This window comes from Apus apus, chromosome 1 (assembly GCF_020740795.1).
Source record: "Apus apus isolate bApuApu2 chromosome 1, bApuApu2.pri.cur, whole genome shotgun sequence".
NCBI lineage: Eukaryota > Metazoa > Chordata > Aves > Apodiformes > Apodidae > Apus > Apus apus.
In genome coordinates, this window is record NC_067282.1 from 73,622,377 (window position 1) to 73,636,515 (window position 14,139).

Consider the following 14,139-nt stretch of genomic DNA (forward strand, 5'->3'; position numbering starts at 1 on the left):
ATGTTTAAATTGGAACATGGGAGCAGACATAATTTAGTTGCCCTTATTTTCTGTTAGGTATCTGGTATCTATGTTAAAAAATGTTATCCCGGTAAGATTGTGCCTGGTTATTGCTTTTTCTCACACTGTTTTCCAAATGTTTAGCTTGGAAGCCTCTTCTCATATTACTGTTCAACTGAAGTCACTCAGGCAATATGGGATGGATATCTACAACAAGCAGATCCGTTCTTTATTTATTTCTTAATGTTAATCATCCTTGTCAATGCAAAGTAAGTGTATAGTGAATTCTTTGGGACATTTCTTGCTGACACAATTTTAATACTCCTGTTTCATTTTGGTTTTAGTGACTTAATGTATGCCTGTCACTTTATTGTTTTCAGAGATGTTATCTTAGCACAAGAATCAGATAAAGAAGAAATGATAAGTAAGTCGTTCTCTTATATAGCTGCTAGTGAAATATTTGCCATATATGTATAATCCTCATTGATTATTATTTTGAATAACTGAATTAGTTAATTATTTCCCTGTGATTTTTCTCATTAATGAATCCCCTCACCCACTAGTTCCTTTGTCGCTATTCTTTGCTGCATCACATTTGCCCTGTACTTAATATTCTTATGTTTCCTTTTAGCTTTCCCACCCCTTGTTTTATACTTCAGCTTGGAGTACTTGAAACAATCACCGTGTTCCTAAGCCCAAAGCAGGAGCTTTCAAATTCTTTTTGAAGTCTACTGCACTTGTATTTTTCCTGATTATTGCAGGAAATAAGCACTTGATTTGAGCCTCATTCATTGTTCTTGTCTTACCTTCTTCTGTTTTTTATAGAAGTTACAGTAAATTTCTTGTGAGCCTATTTCACCTGCCTTTGTGGGTTTTTTTAATGTGGTATAATACAACATATTTAATAATCTACTAGTTAAAAGTGAGGGGCTTGGAATTTTGCATCTTCGCCATATACTGCAGAACCTTCTACCATCTTGGGCACAGAATAGCACTACTGACTCTCTTGGGTCAACCCTCTGTAAAAAAGGCAGCTGACTTAGTATTACAACTGAAAGCTAAAACCATATGGAGATAACAATGTGGTAAAAATTGTTTTGTGTAGGTTTGAACTTCTAACAAATAGCACAGGTTTCCTATGGATAAAGGAGTATTTACTGTATCTTCTCTTTACACCTAGAGACTGAGTCAACATTCATGTTTAATCAATAAAATCAATTGTGTTATTCTTTATTAAAAATAAGCAATTTTATCTTGTGAAAGATACATGGTGCTGCTTTTCTATGCCTGAGATAATGGTGTGCTTATGTTGTTTGTATATCTCAGAATTCTTAGAAACTTCACCAGCCAATCTTGATTTAGAAGATATAGAAGATCTCTTCTCTTTGGCACAATATTACTGTAGCAAAACTCCAGCTTCTTTCAGGAAGGTAATAAAGTAACTTCAAAATTCTCTTAGTTTTGGTGACTGGTTAAGCTCCTGCTGTGACAGTAACTTTGAATATTTAATTGTGATGGTCTTTTAAACAAGTTTTTCATGTTGTTACCCTGGTGTTATTTACTGCTAGGATTCTTGAAAGATAAGAAGGTTAAGTGAAACATGCTATAGAGAAGCTTCCCTGCAGTATTCAGATTACCCTGTTTTACAAACCAGTTCTTGTAAGGAACTGATGAAACAAAAATGTCATACTTAACCAATTGCATTGTAGTAGACTGCATGGTAGTCCTAGCTGTGCTCGCAACAGCAAACAGGAAAAAGTCACTTATTGGAGATAAAGCTGTCATTGCCTGCGCTGTTCTTGGAGTTCTTCCTTACAGAAGATACCTGACTTAATTGAATTAATGAAATAAAAGTAATATTTAATCATTGCCTTTGGCTTGTAATTACTTTCTCTGATGTGTATAGACAAATAGGTGAGAATTTTTTGGGGAAAAAAACCCACAAAACAACAAAGAAAACAAAAAACAGAGGTATTTCATCATGTTGATATGGTCAGAGTGGTAGATAAGTGTGTTTGTAATGGAAGTTGAGGCCTTGCCATGATTTTCAGAAAGAATTTCAGTTGATCAAAAATTTGTTGATTATATGGACAAGACTATGCATGTATTTGCCTTAATATTTTTGACCTGGTGGATATAGTATTATTTTAAGCCTTCACATCTAAAGACAGTGGCTTCAGTTAACTATTATTTTCCATCTTGCCTTATTAGGACAACCACAGTCTTTTCGGCAGCAGCTTGCTGGGCCTCAAAGATGATGACACAGACTTGAGCCAGGCTCTCTGTCTAGCAGTTTCTGTGTCTGAGATTCTTCAAGCAAATCAGCAACAAGGAGTAAGTGCACTGAATTCTTCTTCCCTTCCCCCCCCAGTTTTATAGAAAAGGAAAAGAATCACTTATTACTTTGTGTATCATAAATATTTTTAAGTGCTAACAACACAGATGAATATTTGCTATTTCAGGAAAAAGTATTCTTGTCTCCCTTGTAAAGGATCTGCTGACTGCAATTCATTTGTGCTGTAGCAACTAGAGCTATAGCACAGGGGAGCTTAATGCAGCTGATTTGAATCCGAGCTTAATGTAATATCTCATGAATTTGAATTACTTTCCAAACCAAGGCATTGTAGAGGAAAATGTGAAATCCACTAGTTAGTACCATTGAGAAGAATGCCATTGTGAAATATTTGTCTTTTTTGTCAATTAAAGTTTTATACAAACAAACATTGATTCAGGTTATTTCTGTAGTAGTAAATTGCAGATATACTTAGATGCTGGGACTTCACTTAGAGTATTTTCAGACCAATATATGGATAGTAGTGTAGCTAGATTACAATGTTTCTTATCGACCACTGGCTTTTTGTAGCAGTTTCCAGGCCCCAGTTTAATCATGCATAGTTTTTTTTTTCCCTCAGTCCACTTAATGTTAAGTATCTATTTATATCCTGTTTTAGTCAGTGGGATATAAAGCTATCCTTATGTACTGTGCTGAGTAGTAGTGGACAGTTGGATTGGGATCTCAGAGTTAGCCCTTCTGATGTCTTTTTGTGTGCTCTCATACCCACTGTATTTCTTCTCAGTAGAGGAGAAATAAATACACTGTGTGTATGCATTTGGCTGACCTTTTTTAATGTGCAAGCTGATGTATTAATTCAAAATCACTTTTAGAATACTGTTGGTGGTCTGGTAACTGTAGAAGTTCAGATGAATCAAAAGAAATAAGGTGTTTCTTTGATAGCTATTAGCCCCCTTGAGCAGTTCCTGCAGTAATGGAATTAGTATTGAAATATAATTGAATTATGTACTTTCCCGTCAACTATTACATGATAATAAAATTTTTAACAGGCAAAACCTTTCTGTTTCAGGACGGAGTAAGGTTCTTTGTAGTGGATTGTCGTCCTGCAGAGCAATACAATGCTGGACATTTATCAACAGCATTCCATTTAGACTCTGATTTGGTTCGTATGCTTTTTGTTTCTTTACTGATTTTTGAATCCCAAGCTATAGAGAAAGCGTTTATCCTTAGATTAGACTCTGATTTGTGGACTGCAGTGTCTAGCTATGTGATGAGGTTTCACAAGTTAGTTTCTCTAAAGGAGATTGGTGGAACAATCATTTTACTGAGAACCTTAGTCCTTAATAACATTAGAATTTGGGATTCCAGGCTTCTTGTTCTTTTCTTAGAACTGGAACCTGATACAAGCTGAAGACTAGACATAGTTTGAAGGAGAAATCTCTTTTTAGGATCATAATTTCTAATGAAAGGTGTTATTAATTTTAATAAGTAGCTTTTTTTTTCCCCAGCCAGGATTACTACAGTCTGCTTGTAAGGAGCATCTCTTGAAAAGGGTTTGGCTTCTCCTTTAAAATTTTTGCAGTACAATATAAGGGAGGAAGTACTTCAGTTTGAGGACTGAGATGTACTATGGGCTAATTACTTCATTAAAGATTTTGCTGTAGTTTCCATTTGATTATGAATTCTTAATTGAACATTCAATCATGTATTCTGTATCCTTTTTTCCACAAATTACTTATACTTCAGATGGCTTATACTATATTCTTCACTTCTGGATTAACCCTCTACTATTTCACTTCAAGCAGTCTGTGGATGCTGCATGGTAGTATTTCTATGTATATACTGCATAAAAGGCCTTTTTTACCTTTCTTAGTTAAGAACCTCAGTCCTGCATCTCTTTGCAGGATAGATGCATCTATTATCTTTACCTCTCTAATTAAAATGATGTAGTATTTAGTATGATTTGCACAAGTGTAATTATAGATGAGAGAAAAGGAGGCTGAGGGGAGACATTATGCTTCCTACAGCTACCTGAAAGGAGGTTGTAGCGAGGTGGTTGTTGGTCTCTTCTCCCAATTAACAAGTGATAGGACAAGAGGAAATGGATGCAAGTTGTGCCAAGGGAGGTTTAGATTGGATATTAGGACAAATTTCTTCACAGAAGGGGTTATCATGCTCTGCAAGAGGCTGCCCAGGGAACTGGTGGAAGTATTTAAAATATGTATATAAAATTTAAAATACCCTGGAGGTATTTAAAAGACTTTGAAAGACTTTAAAAGACTTGTATTTAAAAGACTTAGGGACATGGCTTTGTGATGGAGAATTGGCAATGCTAGATGTAGGTTGGACTCAATGATTCTATAATATAGTATTCTGGGTTTTAACCTAGATGAAAAAAGTATTTAGGAAGAAACTTTCCCCATGGTGAGTGTCCTTCTGTTAGCCTTAACTGAAAATACTATTCCATAAAGTAGAAATAAGTATTATAAATTATTAAATAGTTGAAAAAACTAGTAATATATGAAAAAGAGGTCCATGAAGACAATTCTTAAATTGTATATGATTAGTTCATATATCTTGACATTATATATTGGAATTAGCTTCTGCAGTCCGTGTCAGTTGGTATGGTTAGGATACTTCTTGACCCATGCTGAATGAATGTTACCTGTTTCATCTCTGTTTTGAGCAGATTAATGCCAGGAAAACATTGTAGGGAATAATACTTGAGATGAAAAGCCACTGATGGAACTTGGTGGGTTTTACATGCTGGTACCTGCAAAATACACACAATTTACCTTAAGGGGAGGCAATGGGGAAAGCCCTTTGGAATACATCTCATTTATAGGTAGTCTTAGAGGAAGCTGTGAGATTTAGCACCTACATAAGAAAGCAGCAGCAATTTGCTCTAGAAAAACCCCAGTTAAATTTTAGGTTGACGTACTCGTGGCTAGGTCATGTACTTGTTGCTTTGTGCTTCATCGTTTAATCTAGTGTAAAGACTAGATAATGAAAATTCTTCCCCTAATCCAGTTCCAGGTCAATATTTCCATAGTAATTTAAATAAGTGCCTTCCCCAAAAAAGCAAGTTAAAATTTCAGCTGTATTTAAAAAGTCTTTGTTTCTCCATCTCTTTCATATGGCTGCTCATTGTTTTTACATGCATAATAGGCCTTCAGACAAACAACAGCTTTAACTTTTTCAGAGTTGTAGAATCCCAAGTGTCTCCTTGTACTTCTGATTCTAAATTTTTTTCTTAATATTGATAATGAGAAAAAGCTTAGCAGGAAGTCAACAGGAGGAGAATCTTATTGCCACCTAGAAATTCCAAGTATTTTAAAGAATTTAAAAATTGCGAAGTTTGCATGTGTTATGGTGAAGCACATGTAAGTACGGAAATCAGTCCTTCTGCCGTATTGCCAACTGAATGCAACATGGAAGTTGCAACGTGAAAGTTGCTAAGACTTTTTCCACTATCATTTGGTCTGCAAAAATAAAAAATGTTGGCTGCATTTCTTTCCTAGGAAGAACAAGGTGGAGTTAGGAAGAAAAGGACCATTCTCAGTGTTGTTTATGTAACATGAAGTCTGGGTCAGGCTCTTTTGGTTTTTTTTGTGGTGTCTATCTTGTGCAGTGCTGATGTTGTCTTCTTTGTGCTCAACCTGTTAGAACCATTTTCTAAGTTTGTAACTTTTCACAAGTTGTGTTACAGTACGTTGGCATCAAAAAGCACTTTTGTTTGTTCATTCCACAGATGCTTCAAAACCCATCAGAATTTGCACAGTCTGTAAAATCCCTATTAGAAGCACAAAAACAATCTATTGAGTCTGGCTCTATAGCTAGTGGGGAGCATCTCTGCTTCATGGGAAGTGGCAGGGAAGAAGAAGATATGTATATGAACATGGTGCTAGCACACTTCTTACAGGTACACTTAAATTGCGGTTGATTTTAATAACTAAAAAAACCTGTCTCTGCACATATTATTGATACTAAATGGCAAAACATTTTTCTCTTAAAATCTAAACTGTTTTTTACGTTACTAAAGTTTTGTGAAGTTAAGCTGTGTTTCATTAATATGCCTGCAAAACCCATTCCATGGATTTATTTTTTCCCAAACAAAAATGTCTTTTCTGTTGCAGAAAAATAAGGAGTATGTAAGCATTGCCAAAGGAGGATTTATGGGTAAGCTTAATAATAATGAGCTTTGGCTTGACAAAACTTGGTATCTTAATGCTGTTGATACTTTCATTAGGCTTTGGTGAGAAATCAGCTAAATTAATACCATTTAGGACTCATTGGTCAGGTTTATGTTTTGTGTAAGTCAACACGCTGCTCTTGCACATTCTGGTTAACTGTTGTGCTTACCCACATTTCTGAATAGTGAAAAATGAATATAAGAAGTGGGGAAATTCCCTCTTTCTTCAAACTTGTCGTTCTCAATGTTTAGCCTCCATAGATTGCAGATTATTAAGAAGATGCTACTTCATAATTATGATTAATTGTTGTTGTGTTTTCTTAAATTAGCAGTTTGTAATTCTGCAGTTCATATTGTTGTAATCAGTCAGGCTCTACAACAGCAGAGAGATCTGTGCTACCATAGAGGCATTACTAGTCAGTATGTGCAGCATCATGTTACTTATCATGTTACTGATTAGTCTTGGATATACAGTATTTTCATCAACAGACTAATTCCAGTGTAGTTCTGAACGTTTTTTAATGGCCTTTTAACAGCCCTCCAGCAGCACTTAGCAGATATCAATGTGGAAGGACCAGAAAATGGATATGGACACTGGATTGCTAGTACTTCGGGCTCAAGATGTAGCATAAACTCCTCTGTTGATGTAAGTGAATTTTAAGCTCAAGTGGCGTAGTGTGGTGGGAGCCCTAGGTATACTGAGAGTTTTTCTTCATATTTCTCATTCTGTTCTGTAAAATGCATTGCTTCAAGTCATGACTGTTTTCAATTGTGTGTTTAATTTCAAAATATTCACTGTCTAGTTGGAGGTGACCTAAACATCTTCCTCTTGAGAGGAAGACAGTGAATAGAACAACTTGCAGTAGTCGTTCTCAGCAGTATATATGTAATAGGCAATTATTTTCCTGGCTCTTCTTCACTCTGAGAAAAAAGTAATATAAAACTGGCATACAGTTGCATGGGAAAGCTCAAAATGATCTCTTCTGCAGCTGATAGGTTGTATGTAGGATTTGGCTTTTAATTTGGATACAATTTACCATTAATAGAATTCCTTCCTCTCCAGATTTTCATAGCAGATCATCTTTACCTCAGACACATACTGTTACTGTCATTTGAAAGAACTTTAAAAGAATTCTTAATGCTGTAATTTATGTTCTACTGAGTACCAAAAAGTACATTACTATTTTTGTAGTCTGTCTCCTTTCTTAACAAACTAGAGATGAAATAACATTATGTGATTAATCCTGAGAGGAGTTACTTTTGCAGGGTGATTCTCCTAATGGTTCAAGTGATGGGAAAGGAGTAAAGTCTCTGATGAATAAAATGACGGTTGCTCTGAAGACTAAATCTGTGAATGTGAAAGAAAAGGTTATTAGTTTTATTGAAAATACATCTACTCCAGTGGACAGGTGCGTCATTTGTATCTCCCTGTGAATTAGTAGTGAGGAATGACTTCCCATTTCAGGTGGCTATTTTGTAAATGTGAAGACTCTGCTAGTTAGGAAAAAATATTATCTTCTAGTTTCAGGATTTAGATTTCCTACCCCTATCCTCCTCACAATTTTATCACAGCACAGTAAGACTGCTGTGCTGCCTTAATTTGGAAAGGCCAGTGTGAGCAGCCTTTTCTCTTGAATTTTTATCTAGAATTTGTCACTGCATGGTTACTTTGATTTCTGATGTGTCAATTCTGTATTCAGTCTAAAAGTCAAGAATCATTTCACTTTTATTTCAGTTCCTCCCCATCCTGATTCTAGTGGAGTGGGTGAATAACAGGAGGATCCTAAATCCTTTTTGTTGTTGTTTGATTGTTGTTTTTTTTCTGTTTTGGTTTGTTTTTTTACTGCCTCATCAAGTTGAGGTTAACTTTTTTGAAGACTGTGATTTTTTAAGTTCTGACGTAAAGCTGCTTTTCAAACCCAGAATCTACTTCTGTTCATATTTGTACCTTCAAGTAGAGCTGGGAATGAGAATATGCAAACATGTTGAAAGACACTTTCAAAGTTGGAAGTCATCATTCCAAATACTCACCTTATGCAAATAACAGCTTTTATCTGTCAAAGCTGTAACTGAATAGCGTGTTTCAGAGTTTTTTAAAATGCAACCTTTGGAGTTGTATGTTACGAAGACATGGGTATCTAATAACCTTTACAGAGCCAGAGTTTGGTAGCAGGATTTAAAATACATACCAAAAAGTAGTTTTTAGTGGTCTTGTACCTAATCAAAAGGTACAGATTGTTGCTTCTTTTTGTGTTGGAATATAATTTTTTAAAATTATTACTATTCTTTCACAATTAGAGGCAACACATTCATAAATAACATTTGGTAGTAGCTTTTGTTGTGTGAAGAATTCAAGTAAGGCTGATATGTAAGCTCTACATGGATACATACAGCATGGAAAATGGATCTTTTAGTAGAATTTTTACATGTCTTTGTCTCATGGCTAGCTCTCATGAAGCATTGCTTTTATTTATAAGCATCCTCGCTGAAGAAGACACATTGCCAATATAGAGCATTTCAATAATTTCTCTAGATTTTCCCTTTTTTTTTTTTTAATTCTTTTGTTCTGTCCTCTGCCCCGATGTACTATAGAATACCTTTCAATATTCCCTGGCCAGACAGAGCAAGCCTGGAGCGGTAAGCTTGATAATTAAGCAGTCTGACTAAAACCACCTTTGTTGTATTTAGCATGGCATTGCAGTATTTGTAAGCATTGGTTACACTGACAAAATTGGTCACGTGTTTTTATATTCATTTAGGTTTTCTGAATATGTTAAAGCTATTGGGTTTTACAAGCACTGGTCAAGGGACTGGGAGGAGGGAAATTATGTATTGGTAGTGCTTTCTTAGTTTCTGCTTTGTGGTTTCTGCTCTCTTCCTTACTTTTTTTTTTCCTTCCCAACTCTTGCTTTTTATGATTTTTTTTTTCTTTTTACTTGTCATTTCCTATGTGAGTTTTATTAGTGACTTGTACTAGTGAAAGACACCAGAAGGAATTACTGAACAAACCATGTCTTGAGGTTTTAACGAGAGACTACAGCTGTGAAAAGGATTTGTTATGAACTGTTCATAAAGCATCATCAGAGCTTAGATCCGGAAATCCGGAATTTTTATGCTTCTCATCCAATGGTGATAGAACATCCTGATAGAAACAGAGGTGCTCATTACTGGGCAAAGCAAGATGCTGAGTTAACAGTTAAATATGCCTTGCAGCTCTCCCTCATCTTGTTCACAAAACTACTACATTACATACAAATATGGAGCCCCTTCACATTTGTCTCAGATTCATTGCCTTACAATTATTTCAGAAATAAAATTTGTGAATTAAGGTTATATAAAATTACTTGACATAAATTTAAAAACAGCTCATGCATAATCACTTTGGAACTTCAGTTATACTTTAGCAATGCTATGTTACAGCTTTTGGGCCTCGTAGACTGAATCATAGAATCATAGAACTATTCAGGTTGGAAGACTCTTGGGATCACCAAGTCCAGCCATCATCCCTACTCTACAAAGTCCTCCCCTAAACCATATCCACCAACACCACAGCCAAACAACCCTTAAACACATCCAGGGATGGTGACTCAACCACCTCCCTGGGCAGCCTATTCCAGTGTCTAACCACTCTTTCTGTGAAAAAAATTTTCCTCATGTCCAGTCTAAACCTCCCCTGTTGCAGCTTGAAGCCATTCCCTCTTGTTCTGTCGCTAATTACCTGTGAAAAGAGACCAGCACCAACCTCTCTACAATGGCCTTTCAGGTAGTTGTAGAGACTGAGCAGGTCTCCCCTCAGCTTCCTCTTTCTCAAACTAAACATTCCCAGCTCCTTCAAGCGTTCTTCATAAGATTTATTCTCTAGGCCCTTCACCAGCTTCATTGCCCTCCTCTGTACTCGCTCCAGCACCTCGAGGTCTCTCTTGAATTGAGGTGCCCAAAACTGGACGCAGCACTCTAGGTGTGGCCTCACCAGTGCTGAGTACAGGGGGACAAGTCCATACAGCGCTTTTAGCACAGGGCTGGATTAGACACCTCCAGAGGTTCCTTCCCATCTGAATTATTTTAGTAACTCAACAATGCAACTGCAAAAATCCCTAGTAGTTTTACGTAACTGGAAGAGTTCTGATTCACAGTCTCAAAGAATCATCATAGAATGGTTTGGGTCGGAATGGACCTTAAAGATCATCTACATCCAATAACCCCTCCCTTACTGATAGTACACTCTATGTCCTTATCAATATCATCAATAAAGATGTTAAACAGAAATGGTCCCAACACTGAGTTCTGAGGAACACCACTTGTGACTGGCCACCAGCTGGATTTGACTCCATTGACCACCACTCTTTGGGCCTGCCTGTCCAGCCAGTGCTTGATCCAACAGATCATATGTTCATCCAGGCCATGAGCAGCCAGTTTTTTTATGAGAGTTCTATGGGGAACCGTGTTAAGTGCTTTTTGGAGGTCCAGATAGACAATATCCACAGCCTTTCCCTCATCCAATAGTCAGGTGATCAGGTTATAAGAGGAGATCAGGTTCGTCAGACAGGTTCATGAGAAGCATGAAGATGGGTGTTGGAAGAATTAGTGAAGACTTAAAATGATGTTTGGGTTTTCAAGAGTTTTGGACCAATTCTTTCAAGTAGTTTGCACATAATTTGAGATAGGATTTACCTGTAAGCATTGCAGGATGGTGTTGCGTGAGCAAAACCATTAGGCATGTTAACCAGTATTATTTTTAAAAACATGCTGGGAGTATCCCACTAGCACATAATACATTTTGTTAATTTAGAAATCCTTAAGATCATGGGAAGTTTTCCCCACATCTTGTTGACCATTTTTTAGAATATTATAAGAAAGTGTTAAAATTCCAACTTAGAACAATTAGAGACTGTGTTCCATAGCTGAAAGACATTTGAACCTGTGTTTGTAACCATCAAGTTTTGATATACTGAGATTATACTTCAGTTACTTTACTTGCTCCTTTCACTCATATTGCTTATCTTCTTTCATTGAGAAGATGCAATACTACATTTGCTCAGACTGTTGATCACTGGATCTCTTAAATTTGCAGCTCTTCAAAACCTGGAATGGCATTCTTTTCCCATCCATCCTATTAGATCCAACTGGTGATTCAATTTATCACCAATATATTTCATTTTGCAGGTTTGCCACTAAAGGGAATTGCAGTTTCTAACAATGTAATTATGGTCTTCCATGCAAACAGGTTTAAGGAAATCCTTATCTAGTTTAAGGTGTTACCAGGTTTCTATAAAGTATCTTTTTACTTTCTCTTGTCTTGGCTAACTTTGGTCTATAAACAGCAATGAGATCTTGTCTTAAATATTCCCTTTGTAATTCAATTTGATACTAATTAAATGTGCTTCTTACTCAATTGGTTATGTATTACTAAAGCATATTTACAAAAGCCTCCATATAGAAGCACTGCCCTCTTAAATTGTCAGTGTCATTGATGCTTATTGTCTTAAACACTAATGAGCATGTTTTTGTTTGTTGGGTTTTTTTGTTTCATTGTAGAATGCATTTCTGCTTCTTTTCCTATTAAACATTTCCTTGTTTTGTCTACAGTAATAAATTCTAGCCACAGAAAATTTAGGTTTCTTTTTATATGTTATATATGTTATGTTTTTATCTTTTTATAATATATATATTTTTCAAATATACTTTCAGGTATACATAAGTACTAGCATTCATCTGTATATTACTGAAGAGGTTGCCTCTCCAACTTGGTTCTACAGTAGCATGTAAACTGGAATTTTTGAATACATGTAAACAGGAATCAGGGTTTATAGGAAATAAGCATTATGGGGAGGGAGCTCATAGAACCTGAAGTGGGAGAAGGGACTGGGTTTTAGGGTGTTGTTTTGGTTTTGTTTTTTTTAAACTACGACGTGTTGTCAGTTATAAAGGCTAAAATCATGAATTGTTTATTTTCCATCGATTAGTGATTTTGTGGCTTTCTGAACCTTTAGGTTTTTTCATAATTTTCAGGTATTCTCAGCAGCTGAGGGTCAGAAATTTTAAAATTATAGCTTTAATCGTGTAATCACAGCAGTCTCAGCTGGAGCTTTAAAATATCTCAGGATTTGCAACATTAAGACTCAAATGTGTGTGTTTGTGTTATCTAATACGATCTGTAGAAGCAGATTTAAATGTGATTTTGAAGTCAATGTCTATGCAGAAATCCCAGTGATGCTGGAATTCTAACAGTAGGAATTACTTGACCAAAGACTTCAGGGTTTTGCTCATGCTGGAGAAAGTAGTGGAAAGGGTGGATGATTTATAATAACCTCACTTTGAAGTGCTTAAGGTATTTTGTTATTTTTTGAGGAATTAACCATAAAAAATGAGCTTCCAAATATGTTAGCTACTAGTATTCATTTTTTACTTCATCCTAACTGGGCATCCTTGTAAAGCTGCCCTGGCTGTCCAGAAATATTTAAGTTTCATTCTAGAGACTTCATAGCATCTTGTCTGTTTTCAGGTCTGTAATGTATTTTGTCATTTGAAAAGGTGACCAGAAGTTCTTTTTGCAACAAAGAAGTATTTCTTGTTTACTTTATTTGTTACAACAGTCCACCTTGCCACCTAACTGAATACATGCTTTCACTAACCAAATTGCTTGATGGGTCAGTCACAGCTTCCTTGCGGGCAGCTTCATGAAGTTCTCTTGTCCTCCTCAAGTTGCACAGTTGTGTTTACATTTTGCTAATATGTTATTGTAAGAGTCATACAGTCATCAGTTTGAAAGTTACTTTTCTTCTCCTATCCCATGTTCTCTCCTGCCCTTTTCATTGCCAACAGACATGTCAGCAGCAGTGACAGAGTAGGAAAACCCTACCGGGGTGTGAAACCAGTATTCAGCATCGGGGATGAAGAAGAATATGATACTGGTACAGTAGATTATTTTCCTCTTACCTAGATGAGCTTATTTAGACAAAATTATTAAGCTTGCTAAATCATATGAGTGTATTTTACTCCTTTGTCTTACAAGGTTGATCTTTATAACTATTATCATTAATGGTGTGTGCTACTAGGACCAACCAGGAAATGACCACTCTCTTCAAATACATAGCAGTAGACTAAATGAAAATATTTGTGGTAGGCACCAAACAGCCAACAGAAAGAAATGGAAATAGATGGATTTAGTGGATCGCTCGCACAAACTTGTTTTTTTTGTAGTAAAGTTGTTGTTTTTTTTTTAACATTGCTATTGTATGTGTAAACCTGCAGTTGTACCTCTATTATGATTGTAAGCAAAATGTAAAGGATCTAGTTTGGCTGATAGGCTTCAGGTTGACTCTTTAGTATTGGTAGTTAATGTGACAGCCTGAATTTCTGAAAGTAGGGTTGGAGCTAGGCTTAAGGTGGCTAATGTGTGCACGCCTCTCCAGTGTTTTGGACTTTGCCTATTAGCAGTGAATCTATTGATTCATCTCTTGATATGCATGGAGAAGAAAAAGCATGCAATTTTAATTTATTTTTTTTTCCAGTTGAAAAATTACAGGCAAAACTGAAACACCACACTTTTCACAAAGTTGCCTTTTGGTTTTTTTTTATTATTTTTTTATTATTATTATTATTATTATTATTATTATTATTATTATTATTATTATTATTATTATTATTATTATTA

At 35.8% G+C, this 14,139-nt stretch overlaps 1 protein-coding gene across 8 annotated transcripts in view; it reads left to right on the forward strand.

Moving 5' to 3' along the window:
- TBC1D23 (TBC1 domain family member 23) overlaps positions 1-14,139 on the forward strand; it is a 35,903-nt gene that overhangs the window by 15,452 nt on the left and 6,312 nt on the right. For 5 of the 8 annotated variants that reach the window (XR_007888380.1, XM_051608063.1, XM_051608064.1 and 2 more), the window contains 11 exons: positions 145-269; positions 381-424; positions 1,327-1,430; positions 2,212-2,334; positions 3,363-3,455; positions 6,045-6,215; positions 6,430-6,472; positions 7,022-7,131; positions 7,752-7,894; positions 9,078-9,122; positions 13,308-13,396. Coding sequence is in view for 7 of the 8 variants with exons in the window: in XM_051608063.1 (XP_051464023.1) it covers positions 145-269; positions 381-424; positions 1,327-1,430; positions 2,212-2,334; positions 3,363-3,455; positions 6,045-6,215; positions 6,430-6,472; positions 7,022-7,131; positions 7,752-7,894; positions 9,078-9,122; positions 13,308-13,396 (1,090 nt within the window). In the remaining variant the exon portion in view is untranslated. The remainder of the gene's footprint in view (positions 1-144; positions 270-380; positions 425-1,326; positions 1,431-2,211; positions 2,335-3,362; positions 3,456-6,044; positions 6,216-6,429; positions 6,473-7,021; positions 7,132-7,751; positions 7,895-9,077; positions 9,123-13,307; positions 13,397-14,139) is intronic. The other 3 variants (XM_051608068.1, XM_051608066.1, XM_051608067.1) reach the window with 1 other exon arrangement.